Source organism: Chiloscyllium punctatum, unplaced genomic scaffold (genome assembly GCF_047496795.1).
Source record: "Chiloscyllium punctatum isolate Juve2018m unplaced genomic scaffold, sChiPun1.3 scaffold_338, whole genome shotgun sequence".
NCBI lineage: Eukaryota > Metazoa > Chordata > Chondrichthyes > Orectolobiformes > Hemiscylliidae > Chiloscyllium > Chiloscyllium punctatum.
In genome coordinates this window covers 80,451-97,522 of record NW_027310072.1, presented here as the reverse complement: position 1 = coordinate 97,522, position 17,072 = coordinate 80,451, and the positions used below count along the sequence as shown (strand labels likewise).

Below are 17,072 nucleotides of genomic sequence, written 5' to 3'. Positions count from 1 at the left end.
ATGAGAGTATGTGAATTGCTCATTTGAAGAGCCATCAATCAGATTTGCACCCACCAGACCTTGATCCCTCAGAATTGTCACTCTCAGCTCTGCGGCTTTCAGATTGATGTTCCTCATTCAACTCAATGAGTGATCAGATCATCGTGATCAATGGCCCAGAGCTTTATGACTGATATGTTTGCTGACTCCTTGAATGCAACTTTGTTGAGTTTTTGATGAACCTGATTTCTGGCTCTCTTCATTCTCTCCTCTCTTTTTCCCTCCACCCCACGTCTCCCAATAATTTCACAGTTCTAAATTGACCACAGGCACCCATGCAAAATAACTTAAAATAAGTTTATTCTCTGAAATAAAATCTATAATATCAAAATTAAATAAAGATAAAATGTCTTCAACCATCTGAATTAATAAATACTACTCTTCCTCTTCGGCCTTCCTGTCCAGCGAGGAAGAGTCGACCCCCACCTCTTCGTAATCCTTCTCGAGCGAGGCCATGTCCTCCCGGGCGTCCTGGAATTCCCCTTCCTCCAGGCCCTCCCCCACGTACCAGTGCACAAAGGCCCGCTTGGCGTACATCTTGTCGAACTTGAGGTTCATGCGGGTCCAAGCCAAGGAAATGGCGGTGGTGTTGCTCAGTTGACAGAGGGCCCGCTGCACCTTCGCCAGGTCGCCCCCTGGTACCACGGTCGGGGGTTGGTAGTTGATGCCGACCTGTGGAGGGACAAGAGGATGCGTTTAGATTAGAAACGTAGAAAAATAGAGGAGGCCGCTCCGTATGACGGTCAGTATAATCGTCAATCGTCCATTTTAGAGCCTTTTCCCCACACTGTTCCCAGAATCCTTTGAGAACACTGTTATTTAGAACAAACTGAGAATTCTGGAGAAACTGTAAAGTGTAACTCGAAACGGTAACTGTTTCTCTCTCCACAGTTGCTGCCAGATCTGCTGAGTTCCTCCAGCCTTCTCTGACTTCCAGCATCCACAGTATTTTGGTTTTTTGATATTTAGAAACCTGTCCGTCCCTACTTCAAGCTCATCATGTCTGAGCTTCAGGAGCCCTCTGAGATAGAGAATTCCAACCTCCAGACAAAGTCACGTCCATCCTATTTTGAAATTGTGTCCCCAGTTCTAGTCTCTCTAAGCCAGGGGAAGCATATTACCCACATCTACCCTCTCTATCCCTATTAATTATTTTGTTAGTTTAAAGTGAGATCATCTCTCAGTATTGCCCAATATCGCTTTAGCAAACAGTCCACCATCTCAGGAACCAAGTCTGGTTGAGAAAGTGTACAAGGTATGAGCAGGTAGAGAAAGAGTTAAGTTTGGGGTTGTGTGAGACAAAGGCTCAGCCAGCATGACTTGGATCAGATAAGAACTTGCAGTAAACAATGAGGTGCTGGAGAGGCAAGGGGAGTGGGTTGACGAGGTGGAAAAAGCATTCCTTACGTAAAGACATTTAACAAGATGAAAACGCATTCATTATGTAAAGTCGGTTAACAAGGTGGAAAGCATTCATTAAGTGAAGCCAGCCAACCAAGTGATGGACGTCCATTGTATAACACCAGATGGCTTAATCTTTACTGTTAACACTCGCTGATTGTAACTGTCACCCCGTCAGTATGGACATTGCCTTGTTTGGATGCTGTTCCCAGAGAGTGACGATATAATTCATTAAGAATCCGCTGCTCGAGAGAAGACTGAGCACTCGTGTCTCTGTGCACATCGTTCTCTCTCCCTCCAGGGCCTGGAATAAAGGATACTGTGTCTCTGAGGGTTTTGCTTCGACTGATACGGGGAGAGGGGGGAAACGAGATGACATGTTGACCCTCTGCTGCACTCCCATCAGGCAACACCATCCTTCCCTCAGGGAAATGGAGAAAGACTGCAGTCGGCTATGGTCTCACCAAGGCAACTGAACTGATTTGGTTTATTGAGGCCCCATGTACCTCAGTACAGTGAAAAGCTTTGTTTTGCGAGCTGTAGAGACAGATCACAGCAAGCAAGGACATAGGGCGCGAAGACAGAGGGAGGCAGACAAGATAATGGCTGCACAGGAGAGGGACACAAAGCAAGACCAGAGTGAGCAAAGTCAATGTTCTTTGAAGTGAGAGAGACTCATTCAGCCGTTCAATAGCAGCAGAGAAGGAGCTGTCCTTGAACCTGTTGGGGTGTGTGTAAGCTTCTGTATCTACTACTGGGTGGAAGTAGTTGAAAGAGAGCGTTACTGGGGTGGGGGAGGGGACTTCGATGACGTTGCCAGCCTCTGAGCTGCAATGAGACGTGGAGTCTGTGGATGGGAGGTTGGCTTCCCTGATGGTCTGGGCTGCACTCACAACTCTGTGGAGTCTCTTGCAGGCCCTTGGGGCAAGCAGTTGCTATACCAGGCCGTTATACTCCCAGGTGGAGGAGTTCAGTCCTCCTGTGCTGAACCCTTCTTGGACCAAAAGCTAACGTTCCATTAACCTGCCGAGTGATTTGCCTGTTAGCCGACAGGGACTCATTGATGAGGAGATCAGGTCCTTTTGTACATCCCACACTTCACAACCGATCACCGTTTAAAGAAGTGCACACTGTTCCTCCAGCTAACCTCACCCTTTTTTTTTAACCACGTTATGTTCCATTTGCCACGTTCCTGCCCACTCACCCAGCCTGTCCAAGTCGCCACTCACAAATCCATGCAAACTCTGCAGAATCCCGTCATTTTTATCCAAGGGTCGGTCTATCAGAACCTTTATCACTGAGCCTAGCATTTCCCCGGCAGCTGACGGGAAGCTGACGGGAAGCTGACGGGTCTGTCCTTCCCTGTTTTTGTTTCTTCTGTCGTAAATAGTGGGGTGACCTTTGCTGCTTTCCAAACTTCAGGAACAATTCCAGAATCCCGAGGTCTGGGAGATGAAAGCTGCAGAAACGTCAGACCTGTCAGTTAGTGTAACTGGACAATGTGGAGTGGTTACTGTGTGATGAGAGCATCATGTTCATGAACATTACATTTATGTATCTCACTCTGGTTGTTCACTAAGCTCTTACTGTCAAGTTTCATCCTTCAGTTTCTGTTCAAAGTGGAAGGAGGCAACAAATTCAATCCTTTATTATACCTTTTGAAGATTATTTTGTTTCTGGGGCTGGCCATGATAGTGTTTGAAACCAGTGTGTTCCTGGGAAACTGAGGGCCGCAATTAAGGATTGAGCTGAGGGAATTCTACCCCAGAGGGAGCTCCAATTTGATCCAGAAATAGGAAGCGTTTGTTCCTGATGGTTGTGGACAGAGAAACAGTGGGGGGTTTTTTTTGTTTAATCTGCCAGACTGGAAATGCAGTGCACGAGAGACATGACTTGCACATTCCCAAATCCCGCACTCACCTTGAACCCAGTCGGGCACCAATCCACAAACGCGATGGAGCGCTTGGTCTTGATGGTGGCGATGGAGGCGTTGACGTCCTTGGGCACCACGTCCCCTCGGTACAGCATGCAGCACGCCATGTACTTGCCCTGGCGCGGGTCGCACTTCACCATCTGACTGGCCGGTTCGAAGCAGGCGTTGGTGATCTCCGGCACCGAGAGTTGCTCGTGGTAAGCCTTCTCGGCAGAGATGAGGGGGGCGTAGGTCACCAGGGGGAAGTGGATGCGGGGGTAGGGGACCAGGTTGGTCTGGAACTCCGTCAGGTCCACGTTGAGGGCACCGTCGAACCGGAGGGACGCGGTGATGGACGACACCACCTGCGCGATGAGGCGGTTGAGGTTGGTGTAGGTCGGTCTCTCGATGTCCAGGTTCCGCCGACAGAGGTCGTAAATGGCCTCGTTGTCCAGAATGAAGGCGCAGTCGGAGTGCTCCAGGGTGCAGTGGGTGACCAGCACCGTATTGTAGGGCTCGACCACCGCGGTGGAGATCTGGGGAGCCGGGTAAATGGCGAACTCCAGCTTGGATTTCTTGCCGTAGTCGACGGAGAGCCTCTCCATCAGGAGGGAAGTGAAACCGGAGCCGGTGCCACCCCCGAAACTATGGAAGATGAGGAAACCCTGCAGTCCCGTGCACTGGTCAGCCTGTGGGCAAATAAGGTGTAAAAAGGTGAAACATGCGGCAAGAAACTGTGTCCAGCGCCAAACTGAAGTGAAAAACGGTTTCCCAGGGGGCAGTGAGAGTGGAGGTTGGTTGATCTCCTGGAGGGAGAGAGCAGTGACTGTCGGCTGGAAGGGGTGTAGATTGAATGGTGGAATTCAGTCAGGGTACTGAGCGTACACTTCAACGTTGGGAGCAGTGTCGGTGTCATCTTTATGTCCCTGGGAGTATCGAATTGACAGGAAGAAGAGATCAAGGAGTCAATGACTAGAGTTGTGTACCTGGGTCACATGGCCATAGATAAAGGTTTTTCTGAAGGTGGTGGGTGAGCTCACGGTGGTGAGATGGGGCTGTGGTAAATGGGGAGGGAAGCAGCTCAGCTTCACCAATGTCTCCGATAGTCAACCTACCAGCTTCCGGATACGATCCAAGACCAGATCCACAATCTCCTTGCCGATGGAGCAGTGGCCCCGGGCGTAGTTGTTAGCCGCGTCCTCCTTGCCGGTGATCAGCTGCTCAGGGTGGAACAGTTGCCGGTAGGTGCCGGTGCGGACCTCATCTGGGGACAGGGAGCAGGGATTTACAAACAGGAACGAAGAACAACCCGGCAAACGTCGGAGTCTCCGACCCATATCGGAGGGCACGGACTCACTGAGCCCATGACCCGAAGCCCTCTCCCTCTTACCAATCACGGTGGGCTCCAGATCTATGAACACCGCCCGGGGAATGTGTTTCCCCGCCCCGGTCTCGCTGAAGAAGGTGTTGAAGGAGTCATCCCCACCTCCGATGGTCTTGTCACTGGGCATCTGCCCATCCGGCTGGATGCCATGCTCCAGGCAATACAGCTCCCAGCAGGCGTTCCCGATTTGTACACCGGCCTGGCCAATGTGAAGAGAGAGACACTCGCGCTGCAGGGGAGAGAGAACATGGAACAATCTGCACGGTTCGGAGGCTAGTGCTTCCTCCTGTCAGCTAGAAGGAGCAAGAATTCCTGCACCATGTGGGTTTTGTGTGACGGCTGCTTGGTTCCTGATGGGATACTTCATCGCTTCCCTCGTTTGAGCCTCACTGTACAGGTAAAAATGGACGCCTCCTAGCAGAGCGCTTTAGGGAACATCTCCGGGACACCCACACCAATCAACCACACCGCCCCCGTGGCCCAACATTTCAACTCCCCCTCCCACTCTGCCGAGGACATGGAGGTCCTGGGCCTCCTTCACCGCCGCTCCCTCACCACCAGACGCCTGGAGGAAGAACGCCTCATCTTCCGCCCCGGAACACTTCAACCCCAGGGCATCAATGTGGACTTCAACCGTTTCCTCATTTCCCCTTCCCTCACCTCATCCTAGTTCTAAACTTCCAGCTCAGCACTGTCCTCATGACTTGTCTGGACTTGTCCTACCTGCCTATCTTCTTTTCCACCTATCCACTCCACCCTCTCCTCCCTGACCTATCACCTTTATCCCCTCCCCCACTCACCCATTGTACTCTATGCTACTTTCTCCCCACCCCCACCCTCCTCTAGCTTATCTCTCCACGCTTCAGGCTCCCTGCCTTTATTCCTGACGAAGGGCTTTTGCCCGAAACGTCGATTTCGAAGCTCCTCGGATGCTGCCTGAAATGCTGTGCTCTTCCAGCACCAACTAATCCAGAATCTGGTTTCCAGCATCTGCCGTCATTGTTTTAACATGGCCTCACTGTATCCCTCCTGTGTGAATCCCCTTGCAGCATTTGTTCCATGGCCCTTTCTCCAGCACATTCCCAACATCCCTGTTGACTTACCTCTCTGTTAGCGTTCCCCCCCACCTCCCCCCTTTGGAGGTTTTTCATCTCCCTGAGGTCCCTGTCCTTGGGGATGACCTGGCTTCCCAATGGGCTCGACTTTCTCTTTCACATAGGATTCCTTGCCTGGCTGTGGTTTCTCTCTCTCTCTGTCTCCCAGGGGATCTCCCTGTCCGAGTGAATCCCCGTCCTCCTGATCTATTCCTCCTCCCAATTGATTCCCATCCTTTGGATCCTGCTATCCCTGTGTCTTGAACCAAAGCCCTTGCCCTGCGTGTTCTCCCCTGATCGTGCTCACCATGATCTTTGGTTGTTCTCACTGTCCCTGAGAATGTGGCGTGTGGGACGCCGCTCGCCCTATTTATACTGCGCCCTGCCCAGCGTTCCGTTCAACGGAACCGCGCTCTGATTGGCCTCCGACAATGAAACCCTGCGGTTACCTAGCGAATCAATAATAGCAAACGTTCGGCGTTGCTCGGCGCTGGCGACATCGTCGCGCAAACGGCGGAACCATTCGATCACGAGATTCTGTTGTTCCTGGATCCCTCGACAACGCGGCTCTCAAATATCCTTAAATCAAACGGCAAATCGTAAAACGTCCATCGGTCAGAGCCACTTCGGATACAAACTAAAAAAAAAACCAAAAGGACCGAAATCAGAAACAAAACCCAGACGTTGCTGGAAAAGCTCAGCGGGTCCGGCAGCACCTGTGCAGAGAAATCAAAGTTAACTTTCTCAGTCCAGTCCGAAGAGTCGCTGGCTCCAAAAACGTTACCTTTGATTTCTCTGCACAGGTGCTGCCGGACCTGCTGAGCTTTTCCAGCAACGTCCACGTCGTTTTTGTTCCCAATTGTACCCTCACCTGTTACATTCCAGTTCACCGAGACAGCCATTATTCCGACCCCATCCGTGTGATGGTTCTGTATCAGAGTCTCCTGAAATCGGAGGTGCCAGTTGCTCTGTATAGTATGTGTTAGCTTTAGATCGGCTCATCAACTAACCATTCAACCCAAATGCCTGTTCTTCTTAAACGTCCTCCCATCTTTCCTCACATAAACCGTTCACTATAGCTCTGACCTTGCACAAAGCTTGGGTCATCAGTGAAGTGTACTGTAGTCTACCCTGACCAAAAGCATTGGGACAACACCAAGACTCTATGTTCAGGCACTGCCTGGGAAGGAGAAACAACTGATGGGCAATTACTCAGCATCGGGAACCCTGTGCCAAAATAGGAGACTTGAGTTTGAGCTGTAGACTTCGAAGGATTCATGAAGATGTAAGGCCTCTCAAGAGAGGCCTCTCGGTTCGAGATTGGTCAAAAGAATCAACGAATATGGTCTACTCAAAAAAGGAAGGGTAATTAGTTTTTTTTAATTAAGGGACATTGACACAATTCTATCCAGCAATTTAGAGGTTTAAGGCTTCAGTGTTCTGTGGTGAAGTTGCACATTTACATTTGAAAATTACACATTCTTTATATGTTTTTTTAAGAAATAGTGCAACCTTAATCACAAGAAAGACCAATCACATATAATAAGGTGACAGCATTTACAGCAAGTTAATCCAGTGATATTGCCTGGGAAAGAAATCTTATTTATGTAAATTGTCAAGTCATAAATCAGATCAAGGTTGGTTCAAATGGTCGATTAATGTGTCAGTATTCATTTTATGAAAACTCTATTATCCTCTCACCTTTGAATTTCAGCTTAATTCTGCGAATCAGCAGTACAGGTTCATAGAGGATTCTTTTTTTAATCGAGAAACCATTTTGTGGGAAATAAAAACCTACAAAGATGTTGCCTCAATTCAAACGTTAGATCCTCGTTCGGACACATTTAACTGAGTAGTTACCACAGATAGGTTAGAGATTAATACTTGTTCTAACACCTGGATAACTTAGTAACTACCTCCCCCAACTCACTGCTGAGCCCCTCAAACACACCCCTTGTTAGAGAGAAGAAGGTTGAGAGGTGACTTAATTGAGACGTATAAATTAGAAATATAAATTGAGACATTATAAATAAGCCCTACTCCCCTCCCATGTATCTGTCATCACCTCCCCCCCACCACAGGCCTGCAAGCCTCATTCCTGATGAAGGGCTTATGGCCAACACATCGACTCTCCTGATCCTCAGATGCTTCCAGACCTGCTGTGCTTTTCCAGCGCCTCACTCTGGATATAAATTAGATTCCCTCCAGTGTGGAAACAGGCCCTTCGGCCCAACAAGTCCACACCGACCCTCTGAAGAGCAACTCACCCAGACCCATTCCTCAACCCTATATTTAGTCCAGCCTAATCCACCCTAACCTGCACATCCCTGGGCACTACAGGACAGTTTAGCACGGCCGATCTATCCTAACCTGCACATCCCTGGGCACTACGGGGACAATTTAGCACGGCCAATCCACCCTAACCTGCACATCCCTGGGCACTATGGAACAATTTAGCACGGCTAATCCACCCTAACCTGCACATCCCTGGGTACTACGGGGACAATTTAGCACGGCCAATCCACCCTAACCTGTACATCCCTGGGCACTACGGGGACAATTTAGCACGGCCAATCCACCCTAACCTGCACATCCCTGAGCACTACGGGGACAATTTAGCACGGCCAATCCACCCTAACCTGCACATCCCTGGGCACTACGGGGACAATTTAGCACGGCCAATCCACCCTAACCTGTACATCCCTGGGCACTACGGGACAATTTAGCACGGGCCAATCCACCCTAACCTGCACATCCCTGGGCACTACGGGGACAATTTAGCACGGCCAATCCACCCTAACCTGCACATCCCTGGGCACTACGGGGACAATTTAGCACGGCCAATCCACCCTAACCTGTACATCCCTGGGCACTACGGGACAATTTAGCACGGGCCAATCCACCCTAACCTGCACATCCCTGGGCACTACGGGGACAATTTAGCACGGCCAATCCACCCTAACCTGCACATCCCTGGGCACTACGGGGACAATTTAGCACGGGCCAATCCACCCTAACCTGTACATCCCTGGGCACTACGGGGACAATTTAGCACGGCCAATCCACCCTAACCTGTACATCCCTGGGCACTACGGGACAATTTAGCACGGCCAATCCACCCTAACCTGCACATCCCTGGGCACTACGGGACAATTTAGCACGGGCCAATCCACCCTGACCTGCACATGTTTGGAATGTAGGAGGAAACCGGAGCACCCGGAGGAAACCCACGCAGACCGGAATCGGGGAGGGAGGGGGGGGGGGGCGGGGGGGGGGGGTTGGGTATAATGTGCAAACTCCACACAGTCACCCGAGGTTGGAATCGAACCCGGGACCCTGGTGCCACGAGGCAGCGGTGCTAACCACTGAGCCACCGTGCCACCTGACCTGCTGTGACTCCAGCATATTTCGATTCCAGCATCTGCAATAATTTTTATTCCTGCTTTTAATTTTTCTGTTTTTTTTAAACTTCGAACGCTCCTGTTTATATTTTTGTTCCCTCTGCTGCTCCCGTTAATTCTTTTTTTTTGTCTTTTCAAAAGTTTTCTCCACACGACAGCTTATTTTTCCCCAGCAGTCATGTGTCGTGTGTGTGTGTGTGTGTGTGTGTGTGTGCGTGCGTGCGGGTGTTGGACACAGTGAAGAACAACATGTAAATCTTTCTTGATATTCCATCACCAGGAAGTAAGCAAACACCCAAGTAGCCAGTGACAAGCAGGGCCCTCCTCAGACGGCAATGCTGTGTGATCAAACAGTGAAGGGGAGGGCAGGGATTAAATCAAAATAGAATTGGGGGGGGGGAGGGGAAATAATACACCCCACTCCCTGTGGTGGAAAACTAGAGGGAACCCACACAGACACAGGGAGAACATGCAAACACCACACAGACAGTCACTCGAGGTGGGAATCGAACCCAGCTCCCTGGTGCTAACCACGGAGCCACCATGCCACCTGTGACACTACCTGACCCCCACTGTGACCGCCAGCCTATTTTCTCCTGCTTTTATAGAGTCATAGAGATGTACAGCACGGAAACAGACCCTTCGGTTTACCCGACCAGATATCCCAACCCAATCTAGTGCCACCTGCCAGCACCCGGCCCATATCCCTCCAAACCCTTCCTATTCATATACCCATCCAAATGCCTCTTAAATGTTGTAATTGTACCAGCCTCCACCACTTCCTCTGGCAGCTCATTCCATACACGCACCACCTTCTGGGGGAAAAAGTTGCCCCTTAGGTCTCTTTTATATCTTTCCCCTCTCACCCTAAACCTACGCCCTCTAGGTCTGGGCTCCCCCCACCCCAGGGGGAAAATACCTTGTCTATTTACCCTATACATACCCCCCCCTCATGATTTTATAACCCTCTAGTTCTGGACTCACCCACCCCAGGGGGAAAAGACCTTGTCTATTTACCCTATCCATGCCCCCCCCCCATGATTTTATAAACCTCTAGTTCTGGACTCCCCCCACCCCAGGGGGAAAAGACCTTGTCTATTTACCCTATCCATGTCCCCCCCCCTCATGATTTTATAACCCTCTAGTTCTGGGCTCCCCCCACCCCAGGGGGAAAAGACCTTGTCTATTTACCCTCTCCATGCCCCCCCTCATGATTTTATAAACCTCTATAAGGTCACCCCTCAGCCTCCGACGCTCCAGGGAAAACAGCCCCAGTCTATTCAGCCTCTCCCTGTCGCTCAAATCCTCCAACTCTGGCTTGGATTACCTCGCTGTCACCAAGTGACTATTAACGGTGGCTCAGTGGTTAGCACTGCTGCCTCACAGCACCAGGGTCCCGGGTTCGATTCCAACCTCAGGCGACTGACTGTGTGGAGTTTGGACGTTCTCCCCGTGTCTGTGTGGGTTCCCTCCGGGTGCTCCGGTTTCCTCCCACAGTCCAAAGATGTGCAGGTTAGGGTGGATTGGCCGTGCTAAATTGTCCCGGTAGTGCCCAGGGATGTGCAGGTCAGGGTGAATTGGCACGTGCTAAATTGTCAATCAGGTGCATGAGTCAGAGGGAAAAGGGGTTTGGGTGGATTACTCTTCGGAGGGTCGGTGTGGATCTGTTGGGCCGAAGGGCCTGTTTCCTCACACACTGTAGGGAGTCTAATTGTGATGAGCAATTATAAATGTTGTTTCTGCAAAAATCACAAGGCTGAATCAGGAAGGGAGTGTCGGTTAAGCTAGATGTGCTCGTACAAACGGTTATAAAGCATCTGCAAAAACCACAATCAAGAGGAATCTAAGGTTCAGTGTGGACGAAGAATGAGAGAAAATGTTGCTTTCGCAAGCAAGGAAGCAGATGGCAGTGAAGGAGGATATATGCTAACAATAGATCACAGAGGGATGTGGTGAAATGGACTTTGTCATGCACAATGTCAGATAAGGCAAGAGATAGACAAGAGGAAGGGGCCCCGGGTCCAGAGTAGTGGGAGGTGGGAAAGAGAAATGAATTGTATAAAAATCGTATAGTTGTTTAACTCGGGGTGCCTATCTTGTAGACACCACTGTTGCAAGAGTATAATAAATGATACTGCTGCTTCACATCTTGTCTCGGACTGAAATTACCGAAGTGAGTGCCTTCTATTTCCCACGCAATCTAATCTAACAAGATGAGTCCTTTGTCTGAACCAATACGGAGTTTATTGTATGACATGAACAAAACAGACATTGGGACTGAAGACTGAAGACAGAAAGGTCTTCCACCTTGAAGATTCTGACTTTTCAAAGCCGCGTCCATGTGCGTCCTGAAACCGGGTGGAGCTCGGTGCAGTCTCCATCTCTCAGAACCGTGAGCTTCCCAGCACGTGCCAAACTCCGTCAGTCCCAGGAAACCCCCTCAACTTTCGATTCCAAATGAAACGCTGAATTGAAAAGATCGGTGCAAGAACAGGAAAGGGTTGCGTGGGATAAGGGCCAAACGCGGGAAGGTGGGATTGGTATAGTTTGATCCGAGTTGGACTGAGAGGGTCTGTTTCCGTGCTGTACGAGTGGAACTCCGAATGACTGGCCTGTCTAGTGGGCGGCAGGGTGGCACAGTGGTTAGCACTGCGGCCTCACGGTCTCAGGTTCGATTCCAGCCTCAGGCAACTGTCGGTGTGGAGTTTGCACGTTCTCCCCCTGCGTGTCTGTGTGGGTTTGCTCTGGTTTCCTCCCACAGTCCAAAGATCTGCAGGTTAGGGTGAATTGGCCAGACTAAATTGCCCGTAGTGTTAGGTGAAGGGGTAAATGTAGGAGAATGGGTCTGGGTGGGTTGCTCTTTGGAGGGTCGGTGTGGACTTGTTGGGCCGAAGGGCCTCTTTCCACACCGTAAGTAATCTAAATCTAAAACAGAGGTGAGGAGACAGCCCCTTCTCTCCAAGGGAAATGAATCAGGGCATCTCCTGTCGAGGCTGGGTCAGACAGATTTGAAGTCAGGAAGGGGAATCAAGGGTTATGGGGGGGGGGGGAAGGCAGAAAACTCGAGTCAAGGATTATCAGATTAACCATTGAATGACAGAACAGATTTAATGGGCCAAATGGCCAATTTTCATGCAGGAGTGAAAATTGGCCATTTATCGTTCATTAGCAGAGGGATTGAATTCAAGAGTCGTGAGGTGATGTTGCAGCTGTACAGGACTTTGGTTAGGCCACATTTGGAGTACTGTGTGCAGTTCTGGTCGCCTCACTTTAGGAAAGATGTGGAGGCTTTGGAGAGGGTGCAGAGAAGATTTACCAGGATGTTGCCTGGAATGGAGAGTAGGTCGTACAAGGATAGGTTGAGAGTTCTCGGCCTTTTCTCGTTGGAACGGCGAAGGATGAGGGGTGACTTGATAGAGGTTTATAAGATGATCAGAGGAATAGATAGAGTAGACAGTCAGAAACTTTTTCCCCGGGTACAACAGAGTGTTACAAGGGGACATAAATTTAAGGTGAAGGGTGGAAGGGGAGATGTCAGGGGTGGGTTCTTTACCCAGAGAGTGGTGGGGGCATGGAATGCGCTGCCCGTGGGAGTGGTAGAGTCAGAATCATTGGCGACCTTTAAGCGGCATTTGGATAGGTACATGGATGGGTGCTTAATCTAGGATAGAAGTTCGGCACAACATCGTGGGCCGAAGGGCCTGTTCTGTGCTGTATTGTTCTATGTTCTATGTTCTATGCGTGCGATGGTCTGACCACAGACCATACTGTATCCAGAAGGCGAAGAAAGGGAGCTAGGATATTTAAAACAAAAAAATGCTGGAGATCACAGCAAGTCAGACAGCATCCATGGAGAGAGAGCACGCTGACATTTTGAGTCCACATGAATCTTCACCCAGACTCAAAAACATTAGCTCGCTCTCTCTCCATGGACGCTGTCTTACTCCTTCCGAGCTCCGACATTCGCTGTCTTCTGGACAAACTCCAGCATCTGCAGTAACATGCTCCAACATAGGTTTTGAGAGCAGCAGGGTTATGCTGAAATTCCACAAGGGATTGATTAGGCACAGTGACAACACTGCGTGCAGTTCTGGAATCTCTATGATAGTACGGGAGACGGTGCAGGGACTGGGAGAGATTTACCAGGATGTTACCCTTTGGGGCTGGGAGAGATTTACCAGGATGTTACCCTTTGGGGGCTGGGAGAGATTTACCAGGATGTTACCCTTTGGGGACTGGGAGAGATTTACCAGGATGTTACCCTTTGGGGACTGGGAGAGATTTACCTGGATGTTACCCTTTGGGGACTGGGAGAGATTTACCAGGATGTTACCCTTTGGGGACTGGGAGAGATTTACCAGGATGTTACCCTTTGGGGACTGGGAGAGATTTACCAGGATGTTACCCTTTGGGGGTTGGGAGAGATTTACCAGGATGTGACCCTTTGGGGGTTGGGAGAGATTTACCAGGAAGTTACCCTTTGGGGTCTGGGAGAGATTTACCAGGATGTTACCCTTTGGGGTCTGGGAGAGATTTACCAGGAAGTTACCCTTTGGGGTCTGGGAGTGATTTACCAGGATGTTACCCTTGGGGACTGGGAGAGATTTACCAGGATGTTACCCTTTGGGGGTGGGAGAGATTTACCAGGATGTTACCCTTTGGGGGCTGGGAGAGAATCACCAGGATGTTACCCTTTGGGGGCTGGGAGAGATTTACCAGGATGTTACCCTTTGGGGCCTGGGAGAGATTTACCAGGATGTTACCCTTTGGGGACTGGGAGAGATTTACCAGGATGTTACCCTTTGGGGGCTGGGAGAGATTTACCAGGATGTTACCCTTTGGGGGGTGGGAGAGATTTACCAGGATGTTACCCTTTGGGGGGTGGGAGAGAATCACCAGGATGTTACCCTTTGGGGGCTGGGAGAGATTTACCAGGATGTTACCCTTTGGGGCCTGGGAGAGATTTACCAGGTTGTTACCCTTTGGGGACTGGGAGAGATTTACCAGGATGTTACCCTTTGGGGGCTGGGAGAGATTTACCAGGATGTTACCCTTTGGGGACTGGGAGAGATTTACCAGGATGTTACCCTTTGGGGCCTGGGAGAGATTTACCAGGATGTTACCCTTTGGGGACTTGGAGAGATTTACCAGGATGTTACCCTTTCGGGTGTGGGAGAGATTTACCAGGATGTTACCCTTTGGGGGCTGGGAGAGATTTACCAGGATGTTACCCTTTGGGGACTGGGAGAGATTTACCAGGATGTTACCCTTTGGGGGTTGGGAGAGATTTACCAGGATGTTACCCTTTGGGGACTGGGAGAGAATTACCAGGATTTTACCCTTTGGGGACTGGGAGAGATTTACCAGGATGTTACCCTTTGGGGGTTGGGAGAGATTTACCAGGATGTAACCCTTTGGGGGTTGGGAGAGATTTACCAGGAAGTTACCCTTTGGGGTCTGGAAGAGATTTACCAGGATGTTACCCTTTGGGGTCTGGGAGAGATTTACCAGGAAGTTACCCTTTGGGGTCTGGGAGTGATTTACCAGGATGTTACCCTTTGGGGGTGGGAGAGATTTACCAGGATGTTACCCTTTGGGGACTGGGAGAGATTTACCAGGATGTTACCCTTTGGGGACTTGGAGAGATTTACCAGGATGTTACCCTTTAGGGTGTGGGAGAGATCTACCAGGATGTTACCCTTTGGGGGCTGGGAGAGATTTACCAGGATGTTACCCTTTGGGGACTGGGAGAGATTTACCAGGATGTTACCCTTTGGGGGTTGGGAGAGATTTACCAGGATGTTACCCTTTGGGGGCTGGGAGAGATTTACCAGGATTTTACCCTTTGGGGACTGGGAGAGATTTCCCAGGATGTTACCCTGTGGGGACTGGGAGAGATTTACCAGGATGTTACCCTTTGGGGACTGGGAGAGATTTACCAGGATGTTACCCTTTGGGGACTGGGAGAGATTTACCAGGATGATACCCTTTGGGGACTGGGAGAGATTTACCAGGATGTTACCCTTTGGGGACTGGGAGAGATTTACCAGGATGTTACCCTTTGGGGGCTGGGAGAGATTTTCCAGGATGTTCCCCTTTGGGGACTGGGAGAGATTTACCAGGATGTTACCCTTTGGGGGTTGGGAGAGATTTACCAGGATGTTACCCTTTGGGGGCTGGGAGAGATTTTCCAGGATGTTCCCCTTTGGGGACTGGGAGAGATTTACCAGGATGTGACCCTTTGGGGGTTGGGAGAGATTTACCAGGATGTTACCCTTTGGGGACTGGGAGAGATTTACCAGGATGTTACCGTTTGGGGACTGGGAGAGATTTACCAGGATGTTACCCCTTTGGGGGCTGGGAGAGATTTACCAGGATGTTACCCCTTTGGGGACTGGGAGAGATTTACCAGGATGTTACCCTTTGGGGGCTGGGAGAGATTTACCAGGATGTTACCCTCTGGGAATGGGAGAGATTTACCAGGATGTTACCCTTTGGGGGTTGGGAGAGATTTACCAGGATGTTACCCTTTGGGGACTGGGAGAGATTTACCAGGATGTTACCCTTTGGGGGCTGGGAGAGATTTACGAGGATGTTACCCTTTGGGGACTGGGAGAGATTTACCAGGATGTTACCCTTTGGGGGCTGTGAGAGATTTACCAGGATGTTACCCTTTGGGGGCTGGGAGAGATTTTCCAGGATGTTCCCCTTTGGGGACTGGGAGAGATTTACCAGGATGTTACCCTTTGGGGGTTGGGAGAGATTTACCATGATGTTACCCTTTGGGGGCTGGGAGAGATTTTCCAGGATGTTCCCCTTTGGGGACTGGGAGAGATTTACCAGGATGTTACCCTTTGGGGGTTGGGAGAGATTTACCAGGATGTTACCCTTTGGGGACTGGGAGAGATTTACCAGGATGTTACCGTTTGGGGACTGGGAGAGATTTACCAGGATGTTGCCCCTTTGGGGGCTGGGAGAGATTTACCAGGATGTTACCCCTTTGGGGACTGGGAGAGATTTACCAGGATGTTACCCTTTGGGGGCTGGGAGAGATTTACCAGGATGTTACCCTCTGGGAATGGGAGAGATTTACCAGGATGTTACCCTTTGGGGGTTGGGAGAGATTTACCAGGATGTTACCCTTTGGGGACTGGGAGAGATTTACCAGGATGTTACCCTTTGGGGGCTGGGAGAGATTTACCAGGATGTTACCCTTTGGGGGGTGGGAGAGAATCACCAGGATGTTACCCTTTCGGGGCTGAGAGAGATTTACCAGGATGTTACCCTTTGGGGCCTGGGAGAGATTTACCAGGATGTTACCCTTTGGGGACTGGGAGAGATTTACCAGGATGTTACCCTTTGGGGGCTGGGAGAGATTTCCCAGGATGTTACCCTTTGGGGACTGGGAGAGATTTACCAGGATGTTACCCTTTGGGGACTTGGAGAGATTTACCAGGATGTTACCCTTTAGGGTGTGGGAGAGATTTACCAGGATGTTACCCTTTGGGGGCTGGGAGAGATTTACCAGGATGTTACCCTTTGGGGACTGGGAGAGATTTACCAGGATGTTACCCTTTGGGGGTTGGGAGAGATTTACCAGGATGTTACCCTTTGGGGGCTGGGAGAGATTTACCAGGATTTTACCCTTTGGGGACTGGGAGAGATTTCCCAGGATGTTACCCTGTGGGGACTGGGAGAGATTTACCAGGAAGTTACCCTTTGGGGACTGGGAGAGATTTACCAGGATGTTACCCTTTGGGGACTGGGAGAGATTTACCAGGATGATACCCTTTGGGGACTGGGAGAGATTTACCAGGATGTTACCCTTTGGGGACTGGGAG

General features: G+C 50.3%; 1 protein-coding gene across 1 annotated transcript; it reads right to left on the bottom strand.

Annotated features, from left to right (window-relative positions):
• Positions 1–414: 414 nt before the first annotated feature.
• On the bottom strand, positions 415–6,332 carry LOC140472451 (tubulin alpha chain-like). The gene is made up of 5 exons (XM_072567493.1): positions 6,280–6,332; positions 4,743–4,965; positions 4,468–4,616; positions 3,361–4,041; positions 415–711 (listed from the first exon to the last, which is right to left on the bottom strand). Exons 2-5 carry the CDS (start codon positions 4,861–4,863, stop codon positions 415–417), a joined length of 1,248 nt encoding a protein of 415 aa, XP_072423594.1. The 5' UTR covers positions 4,864–4,965; positions 6,280–6,332.
• Between the last annotated feature and the right edge of the window lie 10,740 nt (positions 6,333–17,072).

Coding starts and splice junctions, on each gene's coding strand:
- LOC140472451 (XM_072567493.1), bottom strand. CDS start 4,863: ATGCCCAGTGACAAGACCATCGGAGGTGGGGATGACTCCTTCAACACC. Junction 4,042..4,467: donor TGGATCGTATCCGGAAGCTG/GTAGGTTGACTA, acceptor ATTTGCCCACAG/GCTGACCAGTGCACGGGACT. Junction 712..3,360: donor GGTGCCCGACTGGGTTCAAG/GTGAGTGCGGGA, acceptor GTCCCTCCACAG/GTCGGCATCAACTACCAACC.